The sequence below is a fragment of the Tasmannia lanceolata genome, unplaced genomic scaffold, assembly GCF_043159265.1.
Source record: "Tasmannia lanceolata isolate RefF3 unplaced genomic scaffold, GAP_Taslan_0.1 ptg000037l, whole genome shotgun sequence".
NCBI classification, from domain to species: domain Eukaryota; kingdom Viridiplantae; phylum Streptophyta; class Magnoliopsida; order Canellales; family Winteraceae; genus Tasmannia; species Tasmannia lanceolata.
The window spans coordinates 23,812,729-23,830,716 of NW_027518714.1; the positions used below are offsets into that span (position 1 = coordinate 23,812,729).

At 38.9% G+C, this 17,988-nt stretch overlaps 1 protein-coding gene across 1 annotated transcript; it reads right to left on the reverse strand.

Annotated features, from left to right (window-relative positions):
- Positions 1–1,309: 1,309 nt before the first annotated feature.
- LOC143861072 (endochitinase PR4-like) lies at positions 1,310–3,842 on the reverse strand. Its single transcript, XM_077371958.1, has 2 exons — positions 3,337–3,842; positions 1,310–1,948 (listed from the first exon to the last, which is right to left on the reverse strand). The coding sequence occupies exons 1-2, from the start codon at positions 3,749–3,751 to the stop codon at positions 1,536–1,538; spliced, it is 828 nt and encodes a 275-aa protein (XP_077228073.1). The 5' UTR covers positions 3,752–3,842; the 3' UTR covers positions 1,310–1,535.
- Positions 3,843–17,988: the final 14,146 nt, after the last annotated feature.

The window sequence follows — 17,988 nt, forward strand, 5'->3', positions numbered from 1 at the left end:
ACTGTCCTCACAAAAGATAATTTTTTCCCCTAAAAGTGTGGCTGCGTTAAAGGGTTTAGGGGTACTATGGTCCTCATGAGAGTTGAGTATTTTTTAAAACCATGTAGAATTGCGTAGAAGAATCTCAATGTGGAAGAATCTTGCTCGCCCACGTAGAATTGCGGAGCAGTTTCCTACTCAATGTTGAGGAGCGAAGTTTTGTTCATATAGCACTTAGCGTTAAATATTCTAAAGTACCCCTAGTTTTGATATTTGCACTCCTCCTGGTCTATTATTTATCATGGAAAAAGTAATGGAATTTTGAGTGGCTGATGTCAAACCATGCTTTATTGCTTATTGCGTTGGAACTCTGACATAGCTTACACAACCTCATCTTTATTTTACAAGAAAACTTTGGGTGAAGAATGTTTTCGTTAATAATATGGAAAAATCCAATTGATGGGTAAATATGAAATTCGGATCCGAAGGTAATGAAAGGCCTACCCATACACGTTCCATCAATTTTAGGGCTTTTAGTGTATTTGTTGGATAGCTACTATTTGGTATCAGAGCCAATGCTAGAACTCATTTTCGAAGTCTTGATTCAAGACCATAGAACAAGCACGATGAAAGAGACATCTTTCAAATCTCTTTAAGCCGTTGATTTTAGCACAACCCAATCTTACGAACGAAAACTCAATTTGCCATCGGGCCTAGTCTCGCCAAATCTTGCAAACTCCATTTTCTCCTACCCAAGGTCATGTTCTCTGTTATGTTCCCAGCCATCAAGTATTTCCTCACTGTTTCTACCTATGTTGTTTTCGGTCTGCCCCTTCCTCTTTTTACTCCATCAACTTGGCACATGTCACTTCTTCTCACTGGAGCATCCAGAGGCCTACGTAGGATATGCCCAAACCATCTTAAGCGGTGCTCTATCATCTTCTCCTCAATTCCGTACCATAATGCCCCAACCATCAACTTGACAGTGCTGATATCATTTCCCTAAAATTTTGGTGAATTTTATAAGTTGAATTCCTATCATAATGATTAAAATGGATTTGCTAGCATCCATTGTCCATTGCAGAAGACATTTTGCGGATGGGCTGTTGCTTATGAGAGCAGCCACCTCATGAATGAAGACAAAATCTGCTGAATAAAGAGCCGGTGTGGCTGCTCTCACATGCAACAGACCTTCCGCGAAATATCTTTAATTACTCGCTTGATCATAGTCACCTGGATTAAAAAATTAAAAACTATAGAACTTTGTTCACTCTCTTTCCTAAGTCCTTCCATGTTGATGATTTGGTTTTCAGGAAAAGTCAAACAAAAGGGGGTCATAATGTCATTTCTTATATAATCAATAATTTCATAACATACCACAAGAACATGGCCGAGTGGATCTGTTAGAAACATACAGAGATCCTCAACGTAAACTTCAACAAATGTTGCTTCCATCAATGTAAGAACTCTTTTATTTCAATACGTTATTTTTAACTTATAAATAGTTCCATACATCAATCATAGTAAAACAAAAAATATATGTGATAGTACGTGTTCTAGCAAGTGAGATTGTCACCAGGTGCCACTCCAAGTTGGCTACAGTAGCTAGTGTAATATCCGACGCGGGCACGAACAGTATCAGGATTCCGGCCATCACATTCAAGTGCACCATTGATGGCTCGGATCGTGGGTCCGAACCCTTGGCCCGAAGTTATGATTGAGTGGCAATTGTTCATCCAATACCACAAGCCTGTTTTGAATGACACTATGGGGTCTGTGGCGACGGTTTCGGGCGAGCCGAGGCCATCAAATCCGATGCTATTTCCGGCGGGCCCGTAGTTGAAATTCCATGACAATTGGATCGGACCCCGGCCATAGTAACCCTTACCGGCAGCACATGGGTATTGACTATTGGTCTCATCGCAGTAGTCTTTAGATGGGCCATCTATCTCTTCAATGTAGCAAAAATCTGTGCATCAAGTAAGGACGAAATTTCAGTCTCTTTCACAGTTTTAGGGGCCTCTAGAAACCCCCTAAAAATTGTTTGTATATAGTCTTATATATGTATGGGAATTGATACTTCCTACCCCTTTTGCTTCTCTTTTCCTAATGTTTGGATTCCAAGAACCAACATTTCTTATGGAAATTTTTTTTCTTGGGAAAATTATTTCTTTCCATAATTTAGATGGAAATAATATTATTACAGTAGATTTTAAGGGAAATTATCATAAATTGAAGGACTCTCTAAGTAAAAATTGAATAGGGTTGGTTCAAGTAATCTTTTCTCACGCGTATAAAAAAGTAGGAACTTTTCCAAGAATTTCTTGCAATCCAAACAGGGCCACTAGTAGAGTTGTTTATATACCAAGTTTCAGTGTATACAGCATATACAATATCATTCACCTATTACTCCCCGCCTCCACATATAGTAGAATACTTACCGTTTGAAATAGCGTTTGAAACGCCGTTTTGCGAAACGGCATTTTGGTTCAAAACAACGTTTTGCCAAACGGTGTTTTCATGTTTGGTTGGCTAGATCAAAACAGTGTTTTAAACGGCAAACGGAGGTATTGTGTATTTGGTTGCAAATGCCCCAAAACGGAGTTTTAGTGGTAAAATGACCAAAAAGGGCATTGTTTGGTTGGCCTCAATGTATCTCAACTACTCTCTCATTAGGCCAAATATTAAAAGGTTATTATGATCTCATTCAAACACAATTAAAATTAAACATCATTGCCATAAATAATTATACTATTGTTCACAAAAAATAAATTTAAAAAGTGGCACAATGAGTAATTTAAATAGCACATAATTCATCATGAATGCGGTCGTGAACCGAACCCATGAAAGCATCATCATGTAAAAATGGGTTTTGGTGAGGGCAAACACGTAAAAACCCACAGCCCAAAAACTCCATTCAAAATGGCGTTTTGCAAACGAACCTCACCCCCTCCGTTTGCAAAACACCGTTTTAGGGGTTCAAAACGGTGTTTCAAACGGTGGCTGCACACCCAAACACTCCCAAACGGCCGTTTGGCCCCAAAACGGTGTTTCAAACGCCAAACGGTGTTTTAAACGGTACGCCAAACACGCACTTAAGCTGGTACCAAACCAGTTTAAAGTAAAAACTGATATGTAATCATGTAATATGATTTGGAGTTCTTAATACTTTATAAATAAAGAACTTTGCTATTAATCCCTAATTTAAAAAGTATTTCCCTATTAGTCATTGAAAATTATGAAATGGTAAAAAAGCTCACGTCCTGTCTCGTGTATGTCTCGTGAAATAAAGTATGTCCCTAAAAACTATTGCTACTAAAAAATACATAAATAAAGTATATGTAGTGGAAAACTTACGTCCTGTCTCGTGAGTGAAATGTGCAAATAAGGCCGCTATCTCGCGCTTGGAATCATCTGAGGTACCCACAGTCCCAAACTGAGGGTAAGAATTGGTAGCCTCTAGAAATCGATCACGCGAGTAGAAGCTCTTCCCTGCGCAACTGGCATCGGCCTGATTAATTATCCCGTTAAAGAACTCCAGTGTAACTATGTCGGCCACGGAGCCACCATTGGTGGGTGGTCCAGTATTACATGGCCCTTGTTGGCATCCTCCACCACAGTACTCATCAGTGGTGCCGCAGTATCCAAACCGGCTACAACAAAGGTCCGGTGCACATCCGCAATTCTGACCCAGGACAGATTCCGGCAGGATTCCGGCGAGAATTCCGGCCAAAACTATGACTAGCAAGCTCTTCATAGACATGGTTACCATTATTAGTGGTACCAAGTATTCGAAAGAAATGTGTGTGATATTGAGAAATGCAGAGGAGTATTTATAATAGAGGAATTGGATTTGGCATGACTTTTGAGAAAGGGAAAAGGGAAAAGGCACTTTGAAAAGTAGAGATGTATTTAAGTGTGGAATTTGAATATGAAACAAAAGCAACGGTTTTGGAAGTGGAAGAAGTCTTTGGACGCGGCTGCGTGTTGTACATGGCACTTTTGGGGAAGATTTCATCTACTACCCCTTATTTAAGATTCATACCGACTTTGAATAGTAGATAGCACTTAGTATTAAAGTTCCACACGTTTCAAAAAAAATCCACACCTTTTGATATTAGCACTCCTCCATTTCTAATATCTATCGTGAAAAAGTAATGGAATTTTCAGTGGCTGATGTCAAACCTTGTTCTATTATTGCTCATTGCATTGGAACTCTGACGTAGATTACATATCCTCATCTTTATTTTAGAAGAAATTTTTTTGTGAAAATGCTTTCATTAGTAAAAAAAATTCATGGAAAATCCATCATGGAATGGACGGACACACTGCCATGCGTATATTGATGGGTCTATGAATATTGATGGCTCTATGAATGGTGTTAGAATGTTAGGACTTGGAGCGATTTAAGGGCCTAGCTTTACACATTCCATCAATCTTAGGGCTTTAAGTGTATTGGTTATGTACCTAACATTTGGTATCGGAGCTAAAGCTAATGCCATCTATCCGAATTAATCAAAGAAGAAATCATAGAGTGGGTCACACAAGATAGAAAGGTGACACTTGTAAAAAGGACTACCTAGAACAACCAAAGTGCGAGCTACCACAAGTAGGCCAATGGCGGAAGGACCAACCCATGAAACTAACTCTCCGAAGAACAACCAGAGTGAAGCCTGTCACAAGTACACCACCAAAAACATAGGCTGCAATGTGGTGAAATGTTACAATCCTAAGGCCCTGTTCGTTTCAGCATATGACAACCAATTGTAAGCCCAAAACCAATTATTGGACTCGAAAATTACATTTAAATTTGAGTCCAATAATAGGTTTAGGTCTCACAATTGGCTGTTTCTATCCAGATTAGGTAATAGTAGGGCTCTTCTAGATGGGGATAACGAGCGGGTTTTAATTTGTCCTTGGATAGACTTGCTATCCTCTGTTGCCCTTGTAATGGGTAGGGTAAAGTCGCCAATGCCAGGGATTTATATAAGACAAAATTACCCAAAAACGATAGCCAACCCCAAGAACAGTGTATCCAAGGATGTCTATCCCGACATGGAACAGCTAATGGATATAGCTAGCCGGTGTTTATTTTTCGGCACGTTCTTTTGCTGAAATTCTCCTTATGTCCCAACTATTGGTACCTATTCCTTCGTAAATCTACTTGGTGCCTATCGGTTTTTCCGTCATTTCAATGTCGTTCTTACCCCTGCAAATACGGCCAAATAACAACAGGTGTCTCCTTTTCCTCATTTTAGAACGGGGCACTCTTTTTGGGAATGATTGAAGCCTCTTGCGTATCAAGACTTCAAAGAAAGATCGGATAAAGATACGGGCCCACAATACCTAATGATTGTACGCCGACTCACAACAAGTACTTTACGGCTTACCCTATAGGATGATCCAAACCGTCCATTTGATGGGCCAATGTAAATAGGTTCTCTGCCAAACATCATTTCCATAGGATGATCCCAACCCTTCGATCTATAGAGGTTTACAAAATATGCCCTTCATCTATAGATTGTAGGGCTAGGATCATCATATGGAAATGATTTTGTGGGAAAAACCAATTTATATTGTGGCCCATCAAATGGAAGGTTTGGATCTTCCTACAGTATAGGGCGTACGATACTTTTATAAAATACTTGACTATACGGACTTACACAATAGTTTGTGTGCCAAAAATCATTTCCATAGGATGATCCCAACCCAGTGATCTATAGAGGTTTCCAAAATATACCATTCCTCTATAGATTGTAGGGATGGGATCATCATATGTGAATGATCAAATGGACCGTTTGGATCATCCTATGGTGTAAGCTGTAAAATACTTTTTCAAAAATGCTTCTCTACTTTTTTTTATAGGTAAGCTGGGTTTTGGCGGGGACCCCTACCTGCTTATTAAAAAATACTTCACTGCATGGGCTTACACCACACACACACACACACACACACACACACACACACACACACACACACACATATATATATATATATATATATATATATATATATATATATATATATATATATATATATATATATATATATATATATATAGAGAGAGAGAGAGAGAGAGAGAGAGAGAGAGAGAAAAGGAATTTCTTTATCTACTACTATATAGCTAGAGAAAAAAGGAATTTCTTTACTTTTTCTCAGAGATTTACACATCAGCATTACTCTTTTACCATTAACCCCTTTCCTGATATCTAACATCTATCTCTATGAGAACTTATTTGAGGATCAAATCGTAATCTACATACGAAAAGTACCGACCCAGGGCACCGGTCAATGACAATTACGAAAAAAAACTACCAAGAAGAGGTAAAGACATATGACAATGACGAAAGAACTACTTTATATTACGCATGCAGGATGCTTGCAAAATATTGACGGATTTCGGGCACCTAAAGAGGAACAAAGATTATGAAAACCTCCATCGATTGGAGGGCTAGGATCAACCTATGGAAATGATTTTACCAGCACAACCGATTGATGTTGTGTTCCATCACATGGACGATTTGGATCAACATATAACCCGCTATAAATCGGAGGGTTCGGATCAACCTATGAAAATTATTTTTGGGGCACAACCTATGTAGGGAGTGGCCCATCTAATGGACGGTTTGGATCATCCTATGGTACGGGCCATACTGTACATTTTAATAAAGTGAGGAGTGCGATCATCAAAATATGGTGAGTAGTGCCATTATAAAAAATGATAGTGAGGACATTAGCACTATATATAATTTAAAACCATCGTTGTTACTTGGATGTTCCCACGCGGGTCGGGTTCAACTCGAACCTGACGGGTTCAACCTGAATTTTGATTGGATCGGGTTAAGCTTTTTCGCAATCGGGTTGGGTTGGGTTGGAAAAAATCAACCCGAATTGGAAATCGGGTCAGGTCGGGTTGGGCTGTCAGGTAACCCGACCCGACCTGAAACTCGAATTTGGGTTCCATCTGAAGAAGTTCTGTATATGTGGTTTTCTTTTTCAACACTGAAATAGTCTCCACAGTCCACAATGGACGGTTTGGATAATCCTATGGTGCGGGCCATACCGTACTTTAATAAAGTGAGGAGTGTGATCATCAAAATATAGTAGTGCAGATAACATTTTCCTTTGTTAATTGTTAGTCCCTCTTTGGTTTGCATTTTGAGAACCGATTGTGAGTTAAAAACTGATTATTGGTGACTCACTATTGGTTCTCAAAATCCAAAACAACCCGGCTTGAGTTGAGGTGGTCAACAATTGGTAACATATCAAATCGGGTCAACCCGACCCAACCCAACCCGAATTGGATGTCAGGTTGGGTCGGGTTGAGGAAATTGCAAATCGGGTTGGGTCGGGTTGAACCCAGTCGGGTTGGAAATCAGGAACTACTTTTCCTTATTCACTACGTGCGGGTCAAATTACGAAAAGTTTGATATTACGAATGCAGGACACCTGTAAAAATATTGACGAATTCTGGGCACCTTAAGAGGAACAACAATTATCGAAACCTCTATAGATTGGAGGGCTAGGATCAGCCTATGGAAATTATTTTACGGGCACAACCTATTTGTGTTGCGTTCCATCACATGGACGGTTTAGATCCACCTATGATGTGGTCTGTACAATTCCTTGTCGGCCCATGCATCGCACCGGATTTTTTGCTAGTATATATATATATATATATATATATAGCTAGAGAAAAAGGATTTTCTTTTCTTTTTCGTGAGATTTACACATCATTACTCTTTTACCATTAACCCCTTTGATGATATCTAACATCTATCTCTATGAAAAATTATTTGAGGGTCAAATCGTAATCTACATGCGAAAAGTACCGACCTAGGGTACCTGTCTATGACAATTACGAAAAAAAACTACCAATAAGAGGTAAAGACATATGACACTGACGAAAGAACTACTTTATATTACTCATGCGGACACTTGCAAAATATTGACGGATTCTGGGCACCTGAAGAGGAACAACAATTATGGCAACCTCTATTGATTGGAGGGCTAGGATCAGCCTATATCGATTGGAGGGCTAGGGTCAACCTATAGAAATGATTTTACGGGCACAACCAATTGATGTTGTGTTCCATCACATGGACGGTTTGGATCAACCTATAACCCGTTATAGATCGGAGGGTTCAGATCAACCTATGAAAATTATTTTTGGGGCACAACCTATGTAGGCAGTGGCCCATCTAATGGACGGTTTGGATCATCCTATGGTACGGGCCATACCGTACATTTTAATAAAGTGAGGAGCGCGATCATCAAAATATGGTGAGTAGTGCCATTATAAAATATGGTAGTGAGGACATTAGCACTATATATAATTTGAAACCATCGTTGTTACTTGGATGTTCCCACGCGGGTCGAGTTCTACCCGAATTTGGGTTGGGTCGGGTTAAACTTTTTCGCAAATCAGGTTGGGTTGGGTTGGGAAAAATCAACCCGAATTGGAAATCGGGTTGGGACGGGTTGGGCTGTCGGGTAACCCGACCCGACTCGAAACCCGAATTTGGGTTCCATCTGAAGAAGTTCTGTATATGTGTTTTTCTTTTTCAACATTGAAATAGTCTCCACAGTCCACAATGGACAGTTTGGATAATCCTATGGTGCGGGCCATACCGTACTTTAATAAAGTGAGGAGTGTGATCATCAAAATATAGTAGTGCGGATAATATTTCCCTTTGTTAATTGTTAGTCCCTGTTTGGTTTGGATTTTGAGAACCGATTGTGAGTTAAAAACTGATAATTGGTGACTCACTATTGGTTCTCAAAATCCAAAACAACCCAGCTTGGGTTGAGGTGGTCAACAAATGGTACCATATCAAATCAGGTCAACCCGACCCAACCCAACCCAACTCAAATTCGAAATCAGGTTGGGTCGGGTTGAACCCAGTCGGGTTGGAAATCGGGAACTACTTTTCCTTATTCACTATGTGCGGGTCAAATTACGGACAGTTTGATATTACGAATGCAGGACACCTGTAAAAATATTGACAAATTCTAGGCATCCTAAGAGGAACAACAATTATCGAAACCTCTATAGATTGGAGGGCTAGGATCACCCTATGGAAATTATTTTACGGGCACAACCTATTTGTGTTGTGTTCCATCACATGGACGGTTTAGATCAACCTATGATGTGGTCTGTACAATGCTTTCTCGGCTCGTGCATCGCACGGGGTTTTTTGCTAGTATATATATAGAGGAATGGAAACTAAGGGAATTATTTCAATTTCTCCCAAAAATCTGTGAGAATTACACATCACTTTTTTTGACTTTTTTTAACAAAGGCACCCATTCAACCCACATATTTACAATCCTACCCCCTACTTTATGTTTTTTTAACAAAGGCACCTGTTAAAGCCACATAATTTCAATCCTACCCCCTCCTTTATGCTTTTTAACAAAGGCACCCATGAAAGCTACATAATTTCAATCTTACCCCCCTCTATGCTTTTGTAATAAAAAATCTATAGGGTGATCTTAACAATCCGATGTAAGAGGAACAACATATTATGGAAACCTCTATAGATTGGACGGCTAGGATCAACGTATGGAAATGATTTCTGGGGCACAACCTGTTGATGTTGTGTTCCATCACATGGATGGTTTGGATCAACCTGTGATGTGGTCCGTACAGTTCTTGGGCTAGGTATGGGTCCAAGATTTGTGACCCGTAAATTTTCCCCAGTCATTTTGATCTGGCCCATGTCACCCGGACCCTTACGGGTCGGTCAAACCCTCCCATATTTTTCAAAATATTTTTGATGGGCCCAAAAATTAATCTCTTCAAATCTTTGAACTGGTCTATCCCCCACAGTTGGTGGGCCCAAATATTAATTTCTTCAAATCTTTGAATGAGGTAGGCCCCACCTCTATTTTTCAAAATAAATTGTACGCACCACACCATGATCCAAACCCTCCATTTGATAATCATAGCCCTCTGATCTAAAGAAAAACTGCATATTACGGAAACCTCTATAGATTGGAAAGTTGTGATCATCCAATGGAAATGATTTTTGGGGCACGACCTATTTACATTGTGGCCCATCAAATGAATGGTTTTGATCATCCTATGGTGTGGGTCGTGCATTAACATTAAGGGCAAATTGTAGGCCCCACCCAGATTTTTCAAATTAAGTTTGCAGTCAACGACATAGGATGATCCAGCCGTCCGTTTGATGGGCCGCGAAGTAAATATGTTGTGCCTCCAAAATCATTTCGATGGGATGATCGCAACCCTCCGATCTATAAGGTTTCTGTAATATGCAGTTTCTCTATTGTCTATCATGAGAAGCTAAATATAATGTTTTCCCACTCCCCATGCATCGCACGGGGTGTCCCACTAGTGTATATATATATATATATATATATATATATATATATATATAGAGAGAGAGAGAGAGAGACGAATAAGATTGTGCGGTCGACCGCACCTAAGCTTAGGTGCAGTCGAGGGCCCAAACACTTGGGTCCCACATTTTTTGTGTTGATCAAAACCATTCATTTGCAAGGCCCCATCAGAGATAGGGTGTGTACAGAAAATCAGGTCCATTGGATCATCCTAACCCCTCCAAAAATGCGGGGCGGAAATGGGCAGATTTGTGGCAAACGGTGTCTGTCCATTTTGACCTCCACAAATGGATGGGTTAGGATGATCCTACGGATATGATTTTTTGTCCATACCCCATCTATGTAAGGGCCTTTCAAATGAATGCTTTGGGTTATCCTAACAAAGTGGGCCCGCATGAGTTTGGGGCCCTCGACCGCACCTAAGCTTGGTGCGGTGCGGTCGACCGCACTATCATTTTTCTCATATATATATATATATATATATATATATATATATATATATATATATATATCTACTATATAGCTAGAGAAAAAGAAATTTCTTTTCTTTTTTTTCTTTTTCTGTGGGATTTACACATCAGCATTACTCTTTTACCATTAACCCCTTTGCTGATATCTAACATCTATCTCTATGAGAAATTTTTTAAGGGTAAAATCATAATCTACATATGAAAAGTACCGACCCAGGGTACCTGTCTATGACAATTACGAAAAAAAACTACCAATAAGAGGTAAAGACATATGACAATAACAAAAGAACTACTTTATATTACTCATGCAGGACAGTTGCAAAATATTGACGGATTCCGAGCACCTGAAGAGGAACAACAATTATGGAAACCTCTATCGGTTGGAGGGCTAGGATCAACATATATCGATTGGAGGGCCAGGTTGAACCTATGGAAATGATTTTACGGGCACAACCGATTGATGTTGTTTTCCATCACATGGACGGTTTGGATCAACCTATAACCCGCTATAGATTGGAGGGTACGGATCAACCTATGAAAATTATTTTTGGGGCACACCTATGTAGGCAGTGGCCCTAATGGACGGTTTGGATCATCCTATGGTACGGGTCATACCGTACATTTTAATAAAGTGATGAGTGCGATCATCAAAATACGGTGAGTAGTGCCATTATAAAATATGGTACTGAGGACATTAGCACTATATATAATTTGAAACCATCGTTGTTACTTGGATGTTCCCACGCGGGTCGGGTTCGACCCGAATTTGGGTTGGGTCGGGTTAAGCTTTTTCGCAAATCGGATTGGGTTGGGTTGGGTTGGGAAAAATAAACCTGAAGTGGAAATCGGGTCGGGTCGGGTTGGGCTATCGGGCAACCCGACCCGACTCGAAACCTGAATTTGGGTTTTATCTGAAGAAGTTATGTATATGTGCTTTTCTTTTTCAACATTGAAATAGTCTCGACATTCCACAATGGACGGTTTGGATAATCCTATGGTGCGGGCCATACCGTACTTTAATAAAGTGAGGAGTGTGATCATCAAAATATAGTAGTGCGGATAACATTTCCCTTTGTTAATTGTTAGTCCCTGTTTGGCTTGGATTTTGAGAACCGATTGTGAGGTAAAAACTGATTATTGGTGACTCACTATTGGTTCTCAAAATCCAAAACAACCCGGCTTAAGTTAAGGTTGTCAACAATTGGTACCATATCAAATCGGGTTGGGTCGGGTTGAACCCAGTCGGGTTGGAAATCGGGAACAACTTTTCCTTATTCACTATGTACGGGTCAAACTACGGAAAGTTTGATATTACGAATGCAGGACACCTGTAAAAATATTGACGAATTCTGGGCACCTTAAGAAGAACAACAATTATCGAAACCTCTATAGATTGGAGGGCTAGGATCAGGTTATGGAAATTATTTTACGGGCACAACCTATTTATGTTGTGTTCCATCACATGGATGGTTTAGATCAACCTATGATGTGGTATGTACAATTCTTTGTCGGCCCGTGCATCGCAGGGGGTTTTTTGCTAGTATTATATTATGAGGAAAAGGAGTATGCGCTCAACCGCACGAAGCCTCCACGCGCTTGAAGAGAGAACCATTCTCATTGGTTGATTTTGTGGGCCCGGGCGGAAAAAAAGAGAGATTTCGTGCGTTATCGAGGGTGCGTTTTAGACGTACCCTCAAGAAAAGTTTTCTAAACCCTAAATTCCCGCCTCTCTCTCTCTCTCTCTCTCTCTCTCTCTTCGACTACTTTGTAAAGAAACCATAAACTTCCGCCACCTTCCACGATCCCTCCGATGGAAAAGCTCGAAGGAGAGAGGCCGAAACCTCAACCTCGATGAACGATCTTCTCCTCCCACTTGTAAGGTTAGTGCATTTTTCACTTCTTTCTCTTTTTCTCTTTTTTTTTTTGCAAAAAAATCATGAATGGTGCAGATTTGGGGTTTAAAGTGGCATGAATGGTGTAGAAATTTAGGGTTTTGCAAAAAAATTAGGGTTTCTATTATTAGTTTAAGAATGCTGAAAAAGTATGGATTGCAGGAAAAGTTTCCTTCTTGCAAAAAAGAAGGAAACCCTATTTTTTTGCAGAAAAAGTATGTATTGCAGGAAGATCAAAACCCATTCATGATTTTTTTGCAAAAAAAAAGAACTGAAACTTGATGAGAGATCATGAATGGTTATGTTTTGTTTTTTGATCTTCTCTATCTTTTTCTCTCTTTTTTTTACTTAAATCGTGCAAAAAATTTCAATTTTAATCATGAATGGTGCAGATTTGGGGTTTAAAGTGGCATGAATGGTGCAGAAATTTAGGGTTTATGTTATTTTTTTTATCTTCTCTCTGTTTTTATCTTTTTTTTCCTTCAAAAATCGTGCAAATTTTTTCTATTTTATCTCTCTTTGGTGGGATCCAAAAAGCCCCTTTATTGTTCCTTATTACTCTCTTCTTTTGGAATAGAAAAAATTTCCCAAACACTCTCAAAACCCTCTTCATTATTTCGCTTCAAAAGCTTATCCTTTGGTACAAATGTTAAAGCCGAAGCCCAGAAATTAGAGTCCTTGGATTTCGATAAGAAGGTAAGTGTAAACAAAAAAAAAACCCATAAAATTCTCTCCAAAATTCCTAATTTAGGAGTTTTTTCTTGTAATTTTTCTTTAATTTTTCTCCTAATAGTATGCATATTGTGTGTGTTTGTGTGGCCGTGTTTTATTTTTCTTTTTAGGTACGCCATGCATGGATTGCAGGAAAAGTTTAGAAATGAAAATTTTCCTACTTGTTTTACACACGAAAAAGATAAGTTGGGCCAACCCTAATCAAATTCCATTTAGAGGGATCTTCAATTTATGATGATTTCCCTCTAAATCATGCAAAAAGTGGATCTTTAGCTCAATTGGGAGAGGGGGCCTGACCCAATATATCTCAAGAGGATGGTGGTTCGAATCCACCAAGATCTTTAACTTTGTAATCCATGTAAATCAAATGATTGTATATACATAGTGTATATAATTTTATTTCTATTAGTGGGGCCCGCAACCTGTTGGGGAAATAGTTAAAAAAATGAATATTAAAGCTTAGGACTTCATAGTCGTGTAGTTGTTGACGACTAGCATTTGATTCCAATGTTTGCAGAACTCTAGAAGTCCACACTCAATGAGAATTATACCCACAGTGAGGATGGAGATATTTGTTTTGCAACACAGTCATGGACATGTATTCAATCATTAAAAAGCTTGGAACCATATGGAAATGTCATGCTAAGTTGGAACCATTTGAAACATCATATTGTTTATTCCATGCGCATCCTAGCAATGAATTTCTTGCTAATCCCGACTTGCAATGTCTCCTGATCTATTCATTAGACCATCTCAGTTTACTACAACCAAAGGATAATTGTAGCACAACTGTAGGTCTTAAAGTAGACCATGATAGCACTAATCCTGATATCTTCACAATTAGATTGTTTATTCCAACTGCATACAACTGCTAGCAGACCTGAAGCTTCGAAATGATAACAAAACATTAATGCTTAACTTGAACAGAAATGAGGGCATCAATCATGAAAATTAATGCTTCACCTCTTCCTAGTTTTATCCCCGATGCCTTGACGTGGATACAAGGGCAAGTTTTTTGAAATCATAAGTCAATTCTTGCAGAAAACTAGCTACTTAAACTCTACAAAAGCAGGCTCATGGTAACTGTGTTTCTGTGTTGTCACCTCTTTTTCGTGTGCTGATGTTATTTGGAATGATAAAATAATTCAAAACCAAGCTTGTGTATAGACTTGTAGTGAATGCTTACCATGATCATTGCACACTGGTTGTTCTGCTCGTGAATGTCCAAACATGGAACTTAGTGCTGCAATCAATGGGACCTATGGCAATTCAGGGGTGACCATATCACATTGGGGTGGTCCATAATTCAGTGTACAGATTAGGACTGACCCTTTTAGCTATGTCAAATATAAACTGGCAGAACAATGGATCGGGGGCCAACTGTTCAATGATCTAAACTATTTATCTACTTAAGCCTTTCTATGGATAGGCCATGCCAGAATATTTTACAACTGTTACTTGCAGCTTCATAATAAGATGCAACAGAAAACAGAGTATTCCTCAACGGGGTAGCATCTTGAAGATCCAACAAATGGCAGACATTAGGGAGAAAGTCTTATATGACCAGCTTCATGGAATAGTTTTGGGACTTCTAGACGTTTGGAAGAAACCATTCATAATTAGGTACTATATCAAGGAAAGTGATTTAAGGATCTTGGTGGATTCGAACCACCATACTTTTGAGAACCATAGCTTAAGCCATGTTTCCCAAGCATTCCATTTGAGCTAAAGATCCAGAAAAAGATAGTTGTAAGCACAACAGGGAATGGAAAGAAAGGTAAAGGAAAATAGTTGTGAGTTGTATTACTTAAGAAATAAAAAATATAAAAATAAAAACCACCTTGGGTCTGGAATTTTAAAGCTCTCTTAGAAGTTTCAACAACTATCCTGTTCATCATACAACCTAAGTGGTACCTCTTGTCACTAAAAATGTGCTCATTTCTTTCCAAACAACCCAGAGGGTAGAAGGGAATATAATTTTCTGTAGGGGAGCTATAGAAGCGGAGAAACAACCCAGAGGGTAGAAGGGAATACAACTTACTCATTGGTTTGCACTACCAGGTCCAAAAGAATCTAATGGAAGGCAACTCAGAGCTAGGTAGAAGAACTTTTAAAAAGTCAAAGAAGAAACTCCAAACATTATCCACCCAAGTGCATTGGATGAACATATGCTTAGGAGGCTCTCTAAGGGAGCTATAGAAGTAGTAGAAGTCGACAACAATTGTAATTTCATTCCAATTTTAATCGCAAGATCAAGCTGAAACCCAAAATTCTAAAACTACAAGGACTCACAAGTGTCTACATTTAATAGTTATAACAACACATATACAGACAAATTCCTAGGCCAATAGTATTCTCATTGATATCAAACTCTACAAAGAACGTAACAAAGCTTACCCATACTTACCGTAAGGAAGTTGAGGATAGCACTTATTATCAAACCCAACCAAAATCTCTTTCAAGCAATTCATCAAACACTCAGACTACGACAATACAACCCATCCAATGCAAAGGCAAAATTAAACTAAAAGATGCATAGAATCTGCTATCATTGCACAAATTTTCATCTCAAAACACTTTTCCTAACTCTAGCTCACCCAAAACAACCATTCCATCTTTTTTTCCCAAAACCCGAACCCTAATCCTAGCTCACCCAATGTTACAATTCATAGAAGGCAATTAATGAAGATAACAAGAAAGTGGAATCCAAATAATTACAATGAAAAGCTCTTAAAAATCCGAAATCACTTATCCTAGATCAAAAACCCCAAATCAAATGGACCTGATTTTTTTCCAAGAGGGCCTAGCTACTCAACCGAAACCTTCCGATCTATAGAGGGAGACTGAATAAAAACAGAGATAAAAACGAAAATTTTTGCACGATTTTTGCAGGAAAAAAATAAGAAAAAACACAGAAAGAACAAAAAAGGAGAAACAGAGAAAAATCCACTATAAACAAAGAAAAAAAGAGAAAAAAAGAACAAAATCCACTTTAAACCCTAAATTTCTGCAAGTTTGTTGCAGTAAAATCGAAAAAATCTGCACTATTGACGATTTTTGCAGCAAAAAAAAAGGAGGAATTTAAACAAAGAGAAAAAGAGAAACAAAGAACAAAAACCACTTTAAACCCTAAATTTCTGCAAGTTTTTTGCAGCAAAATTGAAAAAATTTGCACTATTGAGGATTTTTGCAGCAAAAAAAAAAATGGAGGAATTTAAACAAAGAACAAGATGCACTTTAAACCCTAAATTTCTGCAAGTTTTTTGAAACAAAATCGAAAAAATCTGCACTATGACTTTTTTTGCAGCAAAAAAGGAGGAAAAGAGGTGGGAGGAGAAGATCGTTCTGCTCTTCGAGCTTTTCCGTCGGAGGGATTGTCGGATGTTTAGGGTTTTGTCGGAGAGAGAGAGAGAGAGAGAGAGAGAGAGAGAGAGAGAGAGAGAGAGAGAGAAGAGAGAGAGAGAGAGGCGAAAATTAGGGCATGCGATTTAGGGTTTAGAAAACTTTTCTCGAGGTACGTCTAAAACGCACCCTCGATGATGCAATTCATTCTCTTTGTTTTTGCCGCATGGCCCACAAGACAAGCACCAATGAGATCCATTCTCTCTCCTCAAGCGCACGCCCTGTTTGGTATATATATATATATATATATATATATATATATATATATATATATATGAGAAAACGGTTTCTACACACATGTGTAGATAAGTTATCTACACACTAGCTTAAAATACAGTGGAGGGCATATTGTTTAGGTGATCCAAACCATTCATTTGATTGGCCCTCACATAGATAGGGTGTCCATAAAAAATCATCTCCATAGGATTATCCCAACCCTACGATTTGTGGAGGTAAAATGGACGTGTATAAACCTTCACAAATTTGTCCATTTTTTGCCTCCACGGTTCGAAGGGTTAGGATGATCCTTTGGAGCTGATTTTTTGTGGACACCCTATCTATGTGAGGGCCAATCAAATGAATGGTTTGGATCACCCAAACAATGTGTGCCTCCACTGTATTTTAAGCTAGTGTATAGATAACTTATCTACACGTGTGTAGAAACCGTTCTCTCTCTCTCTCTCTCTCTCTCTCTCTCTCTCTTTATATATATATATATATATATATATATATATATATATATATATATATATATATATATATATAGAGCTTGCAGTTCCTGCGGGTGCCCTCAGCTAAGCTTAGCTGCGGTGGCTCTTTAAAAACATAGGGGCCCCACATTGTTAGGATGATCTGAAGCATTCATTTGAAAGGCCACATCATAGATAGGGTGTGTACAAAAAATCAGCTCCATTGGATCATCCTAACCCCTCCAAAACTGGGGGCAAAAATGGGCAGATTTGTGGACAAAATGTGTCTATCCATTTTTGCCCCCACTTTTGGAGGGGTTAGGATGATCCAATGGAGCTGATTTTTTGTACACACCCTATCTATGATGTGGCCTTTCAAATGAATGCTTCGGATCATCCTAACAATGTGGGGCCCCTATGTTTTTAAAGAGCCACCTCATATAAGTTATATGGGGGCAC